This window comes from Vanacampus margaritifer, chromosome 10 (genome assembly GCF_051991255.1).
Source record: "Vanacampus margaritifer isolate UIUO_Vmar chromosome 10, RoL_Vmar_1.0, whole genome shotgun sequence".
NCBI classification, from domain to species: domain Eukaryota; kingdom Metazoa; phylum Chordata; class Actinopteri; order Syngnathiformes; family Syngnathidae; genus Vanacampus; species Vanacampus margaritifer.
In genome coordinates, this window is record NC_135441.1 from 15,009,957 (window position 1) to 15,023,854 (window position 13,898).

Genomic DNA, 13,898 nt, shown 5'->3' on the forward strand with positions numbered 1-13,898 from the left:
CTCATTGTCTCACCTTCCCGAATTGTCTTTCCCAGAGTGAAGCGCTCACCCCACGTAAAGGTTCTTGACCAACAAGCAAAAGACAGGTCACTGGCTGGATATGTGTTGGTGGACGTCTATAAGAACCTGGGCTCACAAGGGCCTCTTACGACTGAAGCCATGACAGCCATTTTGTGTTATCTTTCTTACTGACAAATGCTATTTGTTTTTTGTTGAAAATGAGTGCTTTTTTTTTCAGTAGCTACGTACAAAGGTTAAGTTAGGTTTTTGCTGATGGGCTTTGCTTTCATTTCATGGTTAATGGTTGTGACATGAAGCAGACACATTTTTGAGTAGCACTCAGAGATAAGAAAAAATTTCTAGTCACATTTTTACCAATTAAATATGCATGTACTGCTTCTCCCAGACTTATTGATACAACCGTATGCCATACATTGTGGCATTTTTGCCGTGGGGACAGAAAACTTGAAAACACCCCAGGGAAAATCACAGTATTTAATTTAGGCCCTCTTCGTAAATGGCAACGCAAGATGGCCGCCGCCGAATTCACAAGAGTTTCATGCAAGAGATTTTCATCAGCAATACTCATACAATGATGTCGGTTAAGAAAACTGGGTTCAAGTTCATCCTTAATGGCTGTCTATTCCTGAAAGTAAGCATCTTTTCCTTACCTTGAACCGATCACATTGCGAAAACACATGCAAAAACAAATGTCTTCTAAATTTGACATACCATTAAGAGTGTCGTTAACAACCTGGTCAAATTTAAATGATTAAAAAAAAGAAAAGCTAAGTATGTAAAATGAGTCTTCAAAAATAAAAATAAAGTATCGTAGGTGATTGTCTCTGCTCTGAAGCACCCACTCAACCATCAACCAAATACCATATCTGTGACCTGGAAACATTGATGCTAATTCCTTTATAGATGATCACGTTTGAGCCATGAAAATATATAGTGGCCCTGTTAAGTCACATGTAGCTTGAATATAACCCAAAAGGTTGTTGCGAGGCTCAGTGAGGCGCTCTAAAGCGGCCCACAGTGTCATACAGACTGTACAAAGAGAAAATGTATTTTCAGAGTATAGGCATAGCTAGGTAGCTAACTGCATGTAGCAAATTCGCACAAGTTGTTAAATAGTGGCAGAGGGTCGACTCATGCTACACTCTTAACCTCCCCACCCCCCAATAAATAAATAAATAATTCAATATCTGTGAAACTGAAATGGTGGCAAACATTTTATCGCTTCACACGTGTATATCTCTGAAATCGCTTGACAGGGTTTTTAAGGAAAGATGGTAGATGAAGGAACAAGCGCTGGATGAGCAGAAGATGGGTGGAGCGTGATCTGCTTCTATGTGTAGTGTCAAACAGAATTTAAGATTAAAGTGAAAGTTTAATTTCCACTTAAGGGGTTTTAATAACTAAACATCATTAAAATAACTGGTTCCAACTGCCAAAAACAAATTCCGTTGCTCCGCCTTTCGTCTTTTACCTGCTTGCAGCTTCTGGACCTCAGTCAGTCCTGTTTTGAAGGAACCAGAAGACAGTACGCGTGTAAATCATGCCGATCTTTGCTGTTAACACCAACTTTGCCAAAGGCGACCTGCCGGCCACTCTAATGACAGAAGCTACAGAGGAGCTAGTTAAAGTCACTGGCAAGCCTGTAGAGGTATGACAAGACCTATGATAGAAAACGATGAGCGTGATTTTCATTTATTAACCCATCCAATGTAATCTTTCTCTTTTTGCATCAGCTCATTGCTGTGCATGTCCACGCGGATCAAATTATAATGATTGGTGGAAAGGAAGATCCATGTGCACTCTGTTCGTTTCACAGCATTGAGAAGATCAGCTGTGATCAAATCAAGCAGTACTCTAAACTACTGTGTGGACTACTCAACAAACAGCTTGGCATATCTCCAGACAGGTAACATGGATGCGGCAGTGTTGCGCTACTTTGTTTTTGTGTGCATGGGATTGTGTAGCACTTGGCGGTGAATGTTTTTTGATGCCGTGGAAGGGTGGAAGCTACGGTTATTGTAATGCGTGAGGGCTCTCCCGTTTTTTTTTTTTTTGCTGTCCCGCTGCGCCATCCATGGCCAACCAGCCCACGCGTGTTACTTTTTGTTTGTTAACATTTTAATGAGTTTATATGGAGTCTAAAACCCACACAGAGATTCTTTCCTCTGTGTCCGCTGTCATTAACAAATTTCTCCCTTTTTTTCTATTTCAGGATTTATATTAATTTTGTAGACATGGATGCTTGCAAATTGGCCTGGAACAACACTAGTTTGGGCTGAAATACAGGTGGAAGTCCCCAAAGAAAATCATTCCACCTCTGAAGAGTTGGAGATACAAATGACCAAAAAGTAAGAATACATAAGTAGCTTAGTAGTATATTTCATGCAACTTGGCCCTGGTCTTTCCTCTCTACAATAAAGCACATCGTGTAAAACACAAGCTCATGTTTTCTCATTGATTGTGTCTCCTAGCTGACTTGCTCTACAGGCTGTTAAAAGTTACAGTACACTAGGAAATTCCTAGCAGCAACATACATTTTGGTTATGTAACCCTTTGTTTGAAAAGGAGGAGGAGGGGGGGGGTGGGCCGGAGTCCTGCAGGTTTTGAATGTTTCCCTTCTATGATCAGCTCATCAGCAAGCTCTGCATAAGCCTGAAAACGATCCTGATGATTGGAATCAGCTTGTGTTGGAAGAGGGAAACCTCCAAAACTTGCTGAGATATATATGCAAGCACTGGAGGCCTTAAGCAGATATATAGTTTCATGGATTGATACATGTAGTACTAGTTATGGGACTGCTGAAAGCAGCACATATTATTATGGGACTGCTGAAAGCAGCACATATTACTCTCCATCCTAGAAAATCCCCTGATTTTTCCGCAAAAATGCGGCCGTACCGTAGATCGCACCGGGACAAATGAGGTATCAAACGATGCGGCTCGATCTGACTCGGTGCGGCATTACTTTTCTAGAAATTCCGAGTTACCATGGCGACGCAATTCCCAAAAAAGTCCCATAGGAAATGAATGGAGAAAGGGGCAACAAATTACAGATCAAGCACCTTTTTCCAAGACACGCTGCGCGCGCATCCGTTAACCGACCGATATGAATTTTAGCTCATTTTGTAGCAATTTTTCCCATCTTTAGCTCAGTGTCGAAATTTATTTTAAGGAACGAAAGCTCTCCCCCCAGTGCGGGTTCAAAGACAGTGAGTGAAATAGCCTTCTATTACACTCTGTGGAGCAATTAGCCTTTGAGTGGCGGGAACAAAAAAGTCTACTTCTATTTCCAAAAGTTTCACTTCAACTCGTCACCATGGCCACAATCTTTGCTCACTAGACATCAAATTCTTACATTTTGTAGTGACAAGTCTCTTCTTTCAGACAAACTAACTTTTATTTGGCTAAGGTGTCATTTAGTACCTTTATTTTCACTTTAAGCGAGAAGTCGGACTAACTCGCCTATCTTTTCCATGTTAAATTCGCCTCTTTTCCTCTTCATTTTGGATAAATCATAAGTTTTCAACCTGCTCTCATTTGGTCATTTTTCATCCGATTAAAAAAGTGAGAACATGCTCGCGTTCCCCAAACCCTTGCCGTTCTAACGAGCCATTTCTTGAATCTGCATCTTGAACCGTTAAGTCGTGAGAGGCTTTTGTTTGAGGTGTGCGTCTCTCATACAATATCAATGGAATGTTGGTGCGTGACGTCTCCAAGTCAAATGTGTGTGCGTGAATTTGTATTTTTCTTCAAGGGACAGTGAGATACTTTTGGTTGATGTTGATTATGGTTAACTTCCACATTTCTTGACCGATTCCAGTCATTTAAATTTTAAACTGTTCAGCTCATTTACATTTTTTTAAAATACATTTTCAGGGACAGTGACATACTTTTAGTTGATGTTGATTATGGTTAACTTCCACATTTCTTGACCGATTCCAGTCGTTTAAATTTTAAAACTGTTCAGCTCATTTACAAGAGTCAGCAGTCCCATTCAAAATTTCCGCGGGAATTTTTCTAGTTACTGTTTAAAATGCTGGACAAAGAAACAAACATTTTCCCCCAATGGTTGACAGTCGAGCAGGGCGTAGTTTCAGCACATTCAGCGGACACAGTTTAAGCTTAAAGAGAATGGCTCGTTATTTCATGATTTTGAAGCCTCATTTTATATAGTTGGTGATTTTTGTATAAGCATTCAAATTTGCCTGGATAGTTGACATTGACAATCTCCTTCCTGTGGTGTGTCAAATTCAGAATACATTTATTTTCACTTTTCAGGAACTCTCATTGCAAACCCATATCATTGTGTGATCTAGTTTTCTGTGTACAACAGCAAAGTATGAGTTGACTTTCCATTTGAGAGATTATCATAAAACGTTTTTAAATAGACCATTTTCTGTTCAAGTACAATCAGTTAATTTTAAAACGATTAATCTTCTTATCTCAATTTACATTCACCTTAAGCAATTCAAACAGTAGATTCAACACAAACAAATAAGAAAAATCTGAGTCATGCCAAAGTCAACAAACGATAATAAAATAAACTAAACTAATAAAAACAAAAAAACTATAAACTGATAAACTCGAGAACAAACACCTGACAGACAAAATTCGTGGCAAAATTATCCAAGGACGACTCTGACGCGTACATGCCAAAGTTCCCTTTATTCAGGTAATAAAAAACAATGCTTTGTTGGTGTCGTGTTGTAGCGTTTATGTTCTAAAAAAAAAAAAAAAAAAAACTCGGATGGAATCATGTTTTAACGTTGAAGAAAATGGTGTTCAGAAACGCTAAGTCCCCTGCAGCGTCGCGTTTACAGTATTTTATTAGCTGGTAAATGGACTGCTTTTTATATAGCACTTTAACTACAACATATGGCGCCCAAAGCGCTTTACAATTTAAGCCTCACACATTTACCCATTCACACACACACTCATACACCAGTGGGCGGCTGCTGCAAGACACTGCCAGGTCCACTGGAAGCAAATCCGGGTTCAGCGTCTTGCTCAAGGACACTTTGACATGGTCACCAAGGATCGAACACAGAACCTCACGGATGGGAGACGACCACTCAACCACTGAGCCATTACTTTCAAATCTACCTTTTACCAGGCTAGAGTGGTATGACCACTTTTGGCACGCTGGCTACGAATGCTAATTAATTTTAGTGCAGGTACAAAGATAGGTAAAATAGAAGTAATGTTAAAGAAAAAGTACATATTTAAATCTAAAAGCTAGGATAAAACACAACAACAGTGAGTGTACATGAATCAAGGTACAGATAAGGTACATTTAATTTATGAGAATTCAAGCAGAGCTGAATCCAATTATAATAAAAATTTAGAAAATCATTTTTTATTTTCCCTGAGATAACGTTTAAAAAAAATATTTATATAAAGGGGTGGTGTACTTGATCATGTTGAGCACCCAATGTGTAATTTCCTTAAATGTTTTATTGTAATTGTTTCCCAACCTCTTAATATGTGTAACGGTTATCGGCTGGTTGTAACTTTTTTAATCTCATTGCAGACAAAGGAGTTTCATTTCTTTGGCCTGGACATGCCACAGTGGAGATTGGGGGGGACTAAGAGCATCCCCCACAGACCTCCAGCCCCCGCCAGCACCGATTGACACACTCACACACAAAAAGTAAAAACCTTTTCAGACTGCTTCAAGTGGATGGAACCTTTAGAGGACCCGGATGAAGACATCAACTCAAACAATGTAAAATAACATGACTCAGAATTGAGATCGCGAGAGTTGGCCCTGCCTACTCACTGTGCAATAAGCATCTAAGGACAGAATGTATGCGAATTTAGCATTTTTGGCTAAGTTAACACCCATTTGTTGTGTCAGCACAAAATGAACCACTTTTCTCGGGCTATTATTGTGCCAGCAAACTACAAAAAAGTAGTGGTCAAATTAAGTTCAGCCCAAAAAAGTGCATTTTAGATTCAATCTGATTCCTGAAATTTCACCCTAGGGCAAACAGTATTGTTTGTTAATTGTTACAATCGTTTTTATCCTATTTTGATTTCACATAAGAGGCTAGTGTGAATGTACAGACATGATTAAGATCCAATTTACTTAATTTCTTGATTTCTAAGTTGTTTGGGCACCACGTTTCTGATGAAACTGTTATTTTTTTTGTGTAAACTTATGTTTGACTGGGAACAAATAGCCAAGTGAATGCTGCAGTGTTTTTTTCCCCATTCGTGACAACTCAATTCACTTGATATATTATTAAGCATTATAGCAACCACAGCTGTAACAAAGTGCTATGTTCATGAGATTGAACATAAACCACAATAATAATAAAAAGTATTACATGTAAATAGGTCAATAAAATAATAATAAAATATTTTCGCATACATTATTACATGCACACAACTGTGTAGCCTGCCATAGAATATTACATGATCCTTGCATGTACTATATTTTATAGTACGTTTGAAAATGATTCTACAATATTCTAGTCTTGCTCTTATGTTGTTGAATGTGTTGGACTTGTATTTGCTTGAATAACAAAGCAATTGACGTGCGTAAATGTAACAGTTGTATTTATTACTGCTGGAAAAGTACGATAGTTTCCTCAAATAACCTCACTTTTTTTCACGTGAGTAAAAAGAACGAAAAAAAGTATTGTTTAAACTAGCTGTATTCTCGCGAGATTTGCCGGTGATCGCGACAGACTTCAACCTCCTAGCTTGACTGACGGCTTGTAGCTGCAAGCTCCCGCCTACATAGCAGCCGGGTAGCTGTCACTTTGGATTTACGGACACTATAGATGATAAAGAACCGACAGGGGGTTATAAAGTTTCCTACCTTATACATGTATTTTCATTTAATGTTTGCAAACTCTCTTTTTTAGCCGACGGTAGCTAGCAGGCATCGATTGTGCCACTCGTTAAAGTTGGATGTGTAATACCGATGCCTTCATGTATAAATTGTGTTAAACAGATTTAGTGAAACGGGAATTCGGTTAACAAATGTAAAAAGATGGTGGAAATGTGTGTGTCAACGTCTAGTGGCAGATTGGCAGCTGGCAATCAGACAGCCTCATCTTCGAGCTATCAATCACGTGACACCATGGACAGCGTGCGGAGCGCCTTCCATACTCAGGTGGCCGCTGTCATGGAGTCTCTGCTTGCTGCAGCCGTGTGCGAGATCGCCAAGATCTTCGAGAACAGCATGTGTGAGCAGCAGGCGCAGATATCCAGCCTCCTCGCCAAGCTGGAGCAAGTGGAGAGGAGGCAGAGTACCATGCCAGGAGGAGGAGGCACGGCTGGTGAGGGAGAGGACACCTTGAGGACAAAACGTCTGATAGAAGCAGGTAATGTACAGTAATTCAGAAGCTGTCAAGATTTGTTACCCACGTGTTGTTCTCTTTGGAATTATAGAAGGAAATGCTGTATTTTACACAGGAAAGGAGCCAGATGGTGTTGACAATAAGAGCTCCCGGAATAAGCCGAAGGAGGTCACAGATTCTAACACTTCAGTAAAGCAAGAGGTTTGACTGTCCTATTTACACACATTTGTCAAATAAATATATGCGTTTCCCCATGGAATCAGAATTTACATGATAACAATTTGAATTCCCAACTATGTAATGTGGGCAGCACAGATCTCCCAAATCACTGCTTTTCAGGAAATTTAAAAGTATCATTTACTTAATTTCCTCATATACCATACACAACACCACGTCAGCATGTCCAATCAAACATTTAATTCGCTAACAAACTAATTAATTGTGCTGTCATTTATGGGTAAAATATGCTCTGTGGCATAAATTGGTATTTTATGAGCAATGCATTTTTCCCCTTACAGACTATGCATTTTTAGGAAGCAATTTCTTAGTAGCCATAACTTACATGTGCATCTTGTACATCCTTATGTGATGAATCTCAGCCTCCGTTGGCGTCTCAAGACTTGGAGGAAAATGTCATCACAGACCAGAGGATAACTGATTCGCTGACTGACGCACACACTAAAGGCAAATGTAAGAAGTTGCTGAAACCTTTGTTTATCAGATTATACAGTATTTTCGAGAATCAGATTTTTTCAGTTAACATTTTCCCCTTTGTGTTGTCTGAAGTGTCTCATTGCAATCAGATGAGGCCTACTGAAGACCGACCACAGCATGAAAGTGTTTGCCCCCCTTTTCTCTCCACTTCCAAGATTGGATGTTGCTCCCCAGGAAATGAAACTAGCCTATCCCAGCCTAGGCAGTGGTTACCCGTTTTGGATGACACTCGAGGTAGGATGTGTAGCCAGGAGGGGTTGCAGGTGACAGGCACCAGCTGCTTTGTTACAGCCGGCACCAGTACCGGCACTGACATGACTGAGAACAACACCAAAGAGGAAATTAACCATTTCGTATTCACGGAGCACAAACCAGAGAAGCACAACTCTCATCAAAAGACAGAGCATAACCTAAGGGCAGAGCAAACTGAGGTTCAGCAACATCAGCCGCAGGTTCTCTCACCATGGAGTGATGACAGGAGTGGCTCTTTTAGTCACGCTAGGCAAGCCTTATGTAGCAACAGAGACTCCCTTCGCAGGCAGTCCAGTTCGGAGGCTCTCAAGACACGACAAGCAAGCCTCCTGAGCCGCAGTGGAGCTCCCAGCGGAGGGAGCGGTCGCCCTTACACCTGCCCGTACTGTGCCAAAACCTTCACCTACCCCTCCCATCAACGCAGACACCTGTTACGCCACACAGGGGTCCGCTTGCATCCTTGCCAGTTCTGCGACAAGAGCTTCCTCACCCCATCAGAGCTCACCGTCCACACTCGCACGCACACCGGCGAGCGGCCTTTTGGTTGCGTGCAGTGCGGCAAGCGCTTCGCCCGCAGTGGCAACTTGAGAGCCCACCAACGGGACGTTCACATGCGGAAGAGGCCCTTTGCTTGTGCCGAGTGTGGAAAGAGGTTCGCCCACAGAGGGAACCTTAGGGTGCACAATCACAGAGTCCACCAAGGTGATCCGTACTACATGGAGCAGCAGCAGGAACCTGACATTGCCTCCACTTAAAACTGTGGTTATACTCTTAATTAAGCACCAAAATGCATCAGTTCTATTTGACTGACTTTCATATGTTACATTTAAAATATGACAAAATCAAATGTACCTGTTGTCTGGAGTCTTCTCAATGTTCCCATTAGGTTTAATTCTAATTGTGCATTATTGGATGGAATCCATTGTTCTACCTGGATTATTATTAATTTTCATTTATTTTTCCCTTTGTGGAAAGGAAATATGCGACTTCACTTGCTTCCATAAGGAAATACACTTGCTAAGCTTTGACAAATAGCATGCAAATGTAGGTCAAATATATGCACAACATACTGAGTAGTATTTTACAAATAAAATAAATTGAATATCACAGCCTGTTTAAAAAAGGAATTAGTCCTAAATACTACTCAACCAGAAATGTTGTTGACTGACTGTCTTTGCACTCTCACCACTTGGTGGCAGCATTAACACACAAGCACCTTGAATCTCAGACAGTATTTTAGACATGGAGCCCTCAGCATGTTTCCCACTGTGCCCCATTTCTGATATTTTTCCTTGATCTTTGCATAGATTTGCACGATTGTCAGCATCAAATGTCTCTTGAAGTCAGTCTCAAAGCAAGTTCATATAAGGCCAAATCATTGTTTGTGTGCTTGGTTTCTTTATGTAATACATATGAATACTGACATTTTTTTTTTAAACTTACAAAAATAAGTCCTGGTCCGACCACGCCACAATTACAGGCTTTAGGTATGTATTCAAATGGTAGCAATGGGCTGTGTGGTTTACTTGGGCATAGATTGTGACTACTGTTTCTCCCCCAGGCTGCAGAGACTCATTGGACCCACTTGTCTCCTAAAGAGTCATCTGTGCAGAGGGATGGGAAAAGAACGACTAAAAAGTGAGACAAACATTTGAATGTTTTTTTTATATATAATGACTCGGCAATGTGTGAGGATTGATGATTTGAATACCTGCTGTTTAAAGCTTCAGGGTTTTCAACCATTTAATGCACAACAATGTACTGTATATTTTTATTATGGACAAAATACATGAACACATGCAAAATATGTGCCATTGGTATATTTGGGTTTTGATAATTCATTTCCCAATGCATGACTATCCTAACCCAGCCACAAAGGAAATGAAGCAAACAACAAAATAACAACCACATAATGTGATTTTATTCTGATTATTATTTTAATTGCTATTCAAGGGTTGGACAAAACTGCTAAACAGCAAACCAACAATAAGTCCAATAATTAATTTTGTGCATTTTTTCAACTAAAATCAACTCGCTCAAAATTTTAATACATATTATAGATATGCTATGTCTGTCCTGTATATCATTACAAAAAATTATTAGACCTTGGCCTACTCACGTTGTAGCATACAGTCAGTGTTTTAAGACACGGTGTAAGTGCCTATATGTCTGCTATCTGGTGGTGACTGTTGATATTACATCTTAAAAGTACAGACGACCCCTGCGTATTTGTAGTTTGGCATTTGCCTTATTTAAAATAAAAATATTTTTTCCCCCCTGTATTTTAAAATATTTTTTCCCTCCACTCCCCCCTCATTTTTTTGTGATAAACGTGTATTGAGGACAACATGATAAAGTTTTTCAAAATTGTTTGTGTGTGTGTTTTCTATTTCAATTAATCAATTAATCAAAGGGCACACGGGCCGCCAAGTGGTTGTAAAAGCCAAATCAAGACCCAATTCCTTCCACAGTTTTGGGTACTGGAGTACTTTCATATATTTGTATGTACCGTATGCAAACTGGGTCATTGTGGTTTTGCAGTGTTTTCTGTTCATACATTTATTTTTATGTAATCTCCTTTCTGCTCTAAGAAGCTTTGCAGTTCACACCAGCAGGAACGGCAACAAATGAACAGCTGACCATGGAAGACTGAGTTGTGTGTGTGGGGGGGGGAGCAAATTCAAATATATGATAATGCAGGTATATACACACGAATGCAAGTCTTTGCTTTCTGCTCTCGGACATTGAGTAAAAGCAGACGATATAAATTATGGTTTAATGGCTTCACAGGCCATTCGTGCAGTATAGGTTGATTTGGTTTAAATGAGTTCTTAATGTTAGTGCTCACAATAGATGTCGTAATCACTATTTGCCATGTCTGGCTAGGCTATAATGTGCTCTTTACCTTTTATGTGCCCATGTTTTAGCTTATTTCTCCCACCCACAAGCAGCTGCTTTAATTCACCAGGGAAGTAAAAAAAAAAAAAAAAAACTCAACCTCTTGCTTCTGGGCCATAGTGTCATTCCATCATCATCCTATAATCCCTCAGGAGTAAAATGACCGGCGAGACACCCCAGTTATTGCTCCACTCTGTCGAAATATGTCATGCTGCTGTAAAATGTGAGGGAATATTTACCCGTGCTCTGCAGGAGGCATTAGGAAACAGCTCATTGCTCACATCATCTGCATTTTCATGCGTTACATGTTCTCCCTCTGGTGCATTTTATGTTGTGAGCCTTTGCCGGTGCTCAGGGACTTCTGATCGTAATCTCTGTCTTGATGTGAGTCGCCATTACTGAAGTGAAACCTCTCTTTTAAGGGATTACAACGTCCCCGCTCAGGGCATTGGATTGATCTAATGTATGCAGTTGGTATTTAACCACTCACTTAATGTGCCAGTATTATTAGACTGGGGGGCGTTTCTCCATATCATTTATAAATTTGAGATATGATTGATTTTGTGAGTAATCAGCCAAAAATGATTTTGATGTAGGTAGGATATTAGCTGTATTTCAGGAATAATAACTGGATTAGAGAATACCTCTTTTTTTTTCTCAGAAAGTGTGTGCACAGTGCATTCACATGACCAGCAGGTCACTGGTTGCTAAGCAACCCGTGTAGTGGGGGTGCTTGGCCAAAGAGAAAAAGCACCTGGTCAACAGGGGCACAAGGTCACAATCACTAACAGGATACAATACCACTGATAAAGGATGCTGATTGTTATCAGTAGATTGGATGTGGAGAATACCTCTACTTAGTCTACTTATCTGTATTTGTCAGAAACTCATTTTGACATTAACTGCGTCACATAAAGGAAAAGGTGTCGAATGTAAAATGTCCGCGAGCACTTTAATCACTAAACATAACTCATTGGTGATATAACAGAGCAGATGTGAATCACAGTTTCATTAAGCTAAAACAACTTGAATGAATTTTGTCCCCAGAAAAAAAAAAAGTAACTCACACATGACATTTGGAGTCCTGCATCTGAGCTTGTAAATTATGTGGGCACACAATGTTCACTCCAGGCCCAGGGCATATCCATGTCCAAGTGATGATGGCAGTGGCTGACACTTATAGTTCTGTCGCCAAGGTAACAACACCAGTCCTAGGCTTAATGGCTTGGTCGCCACAGGAGATGGGCAGGTCAGGTACGCTGGGTCAACAGGGACAAGCTGGCCTGATTTACTGTTACATGTTCTGATGATGGTGGTAATTATGATGGCTGGATCATTTTCAAGATGGAGAGAGCATATAGACGTTTGGGTGAATGTTATTGATTTTGTTCCTTTTTCGATATGAACTGCTTAAATTAGATGCTTAACCATTTTGTAAGTGCAAAAGAAGAAGGTGGTTAAAAAAGAATAATAAAAAAAAACTGCAATGGGATTATAGATTTATGAGGAGGATTTGTTATCTTATAGTTGAAGCTGAATAGGTGTTAAAAACGAAGTACAATGTCGCTATATGGAGGAGGGCAATGTTGCCATGCTGAAGAAGTCAGATAAACAGCTCTAGTCCTATCCTGCTGTGGGGGTTGGCGGGGTTTAATGCCTGGTGGCCGTCAGCCAGCGCCAGTGATGGTACCAACTGTTACTGGCAGCCATCACTCTGTTGCCACAGTGGCGGAAGCCTCGGTGTGTGTGTGTGTGTGTGTGTGTGTGTGTAAATCTGAAGGGTTTTCAGTCTGTCAGTGGTTTGCAGGACTACTGATCAAACTAATGAGGGATTTTCTTGTTATCTATTTTGAAAGCATTGCCAAATCTAAACTGATGGCATCTAATTGATATTCCGAATAAAATTTGGTAGATTTCGAGAGTCATTTGCATTTCAAAGAAATGATGAAATGTGTCATTTCAACCTCATATCTTTATAAATATGCTAAAGGCTGGTTATACATCGAGACATTTTGATTAGTGTTGTTTGACAGCTTCTCAAGATAAAAAATGAGAGCTTAATTTGCCATTTCTTGGTTTGTTTAGTTATTTATTTTGCAGGCATATGTAACTACATACAGTTGATGTAAAAGGTCTACATACCCCTGTTCGAATTATAATGAGACCAAGACAAATCATAATAAAAAAAAAATGCTTGCTTTTGCATTTTGCGCTAAGAATTTGGATCTCTTTGGCCCGGAGGACATGGCGTCCATGATTTGAAATGTGGACTCGTCAGACCACAGCACGTTTTTCTCACCGTAGCTTGCATTCTTGCGGTGAACTATGCTAATTGACAATGTTTTTCCGCCGTGTTCCTGAGGCCACATGGCAATACTGTATTCTCATACACAATGATGGCAGTTCTTAAGGTCATGGATAATCAAACTGCTATTAAATCGCCATGCGTCTTTTTTTAAGATATGGAGGTGGCAATTATCTCTGTGCTATCGTGTCTCCAGGTGACGACGAGTCTGTGTGGTGACACTCATTTATCTGCCTTATCTCTTGTTAATTCCCCCTTAAAGACAGTCCCTTCCGCTGCGCACTCCTATTTGTGGTCTTTAGTAACCTGTGCTCAGTGGTCAGGCATGATCCCGTCTTTGTCATGATTGGCTGTGCTGCAAAGTGGGCGTGGCCCGGTCTGATGCATCACCCTACAACA

The 13,898-nt window shown here is 40.2% G+C and overlaps 2 protein-coding genes across 3 annotated transcripts; both read left to right on the forward strand.

Annotated features, from left to right (window-relative positions):
- The first annotated feature begins 145 nt into the window (after positions 1-145).
- LOC144059590 (macrophage migration inhibitory factor-like) lies at positions 146-2,460 on the forward strand. Its single transcript, XM_077578775.1, has 3 exons — positions 146-1,669; positions 1,755-1,927; positions 2,234-2,460. The coding sequence occupies exons 1-3, from the start codon at positions 1,562-1,564 to the stop codon at positions 2,298-2,300; spliced, it is 348 nt and encodes a 115-aa protein (XP_077434901.1). The 5' UTR covers positions 146-1,561; the 3' UTR covers positions 2,301-2,460.
- A 4,227-nt stretch (positions 2,461-6,687) lies between these two features.
- LOC144059582 (uncharacterized) lies at positions 6,688-9,147 on the forward strand. Of its 2 annotated transcripts, XM_077578761.1 has the most exons (5): positions 6,696-6,775; positions 7,050-7,354; positions 7,446-7,531; positions 7,930-8,020; positions 8,117-9,147. In XM_077578761.1, the coding sequence occupies exons 2-5, from the start codon at positions 7,111-7,113 to the stop codon at positions 9,049-9,051; spliced, it is 1,356 nt and encodes a 451-aa protein (XP_077434887.1). In that variant the 5' UTR covers positions 6,696-6,775; positions 7,050-7,110; the 3' UTR covers positions 9,052-9,147. The 2 variants fall into 2 exon arrangements, with proteins under 2 accessions (XP_077434886.1, XP_077434887.1); XM_077578760.1 differs by having other exon boundaries at positions 6,688-7,354.
- Positions 9,148-13,898: the final 4,751 nt, after the last annotated feature.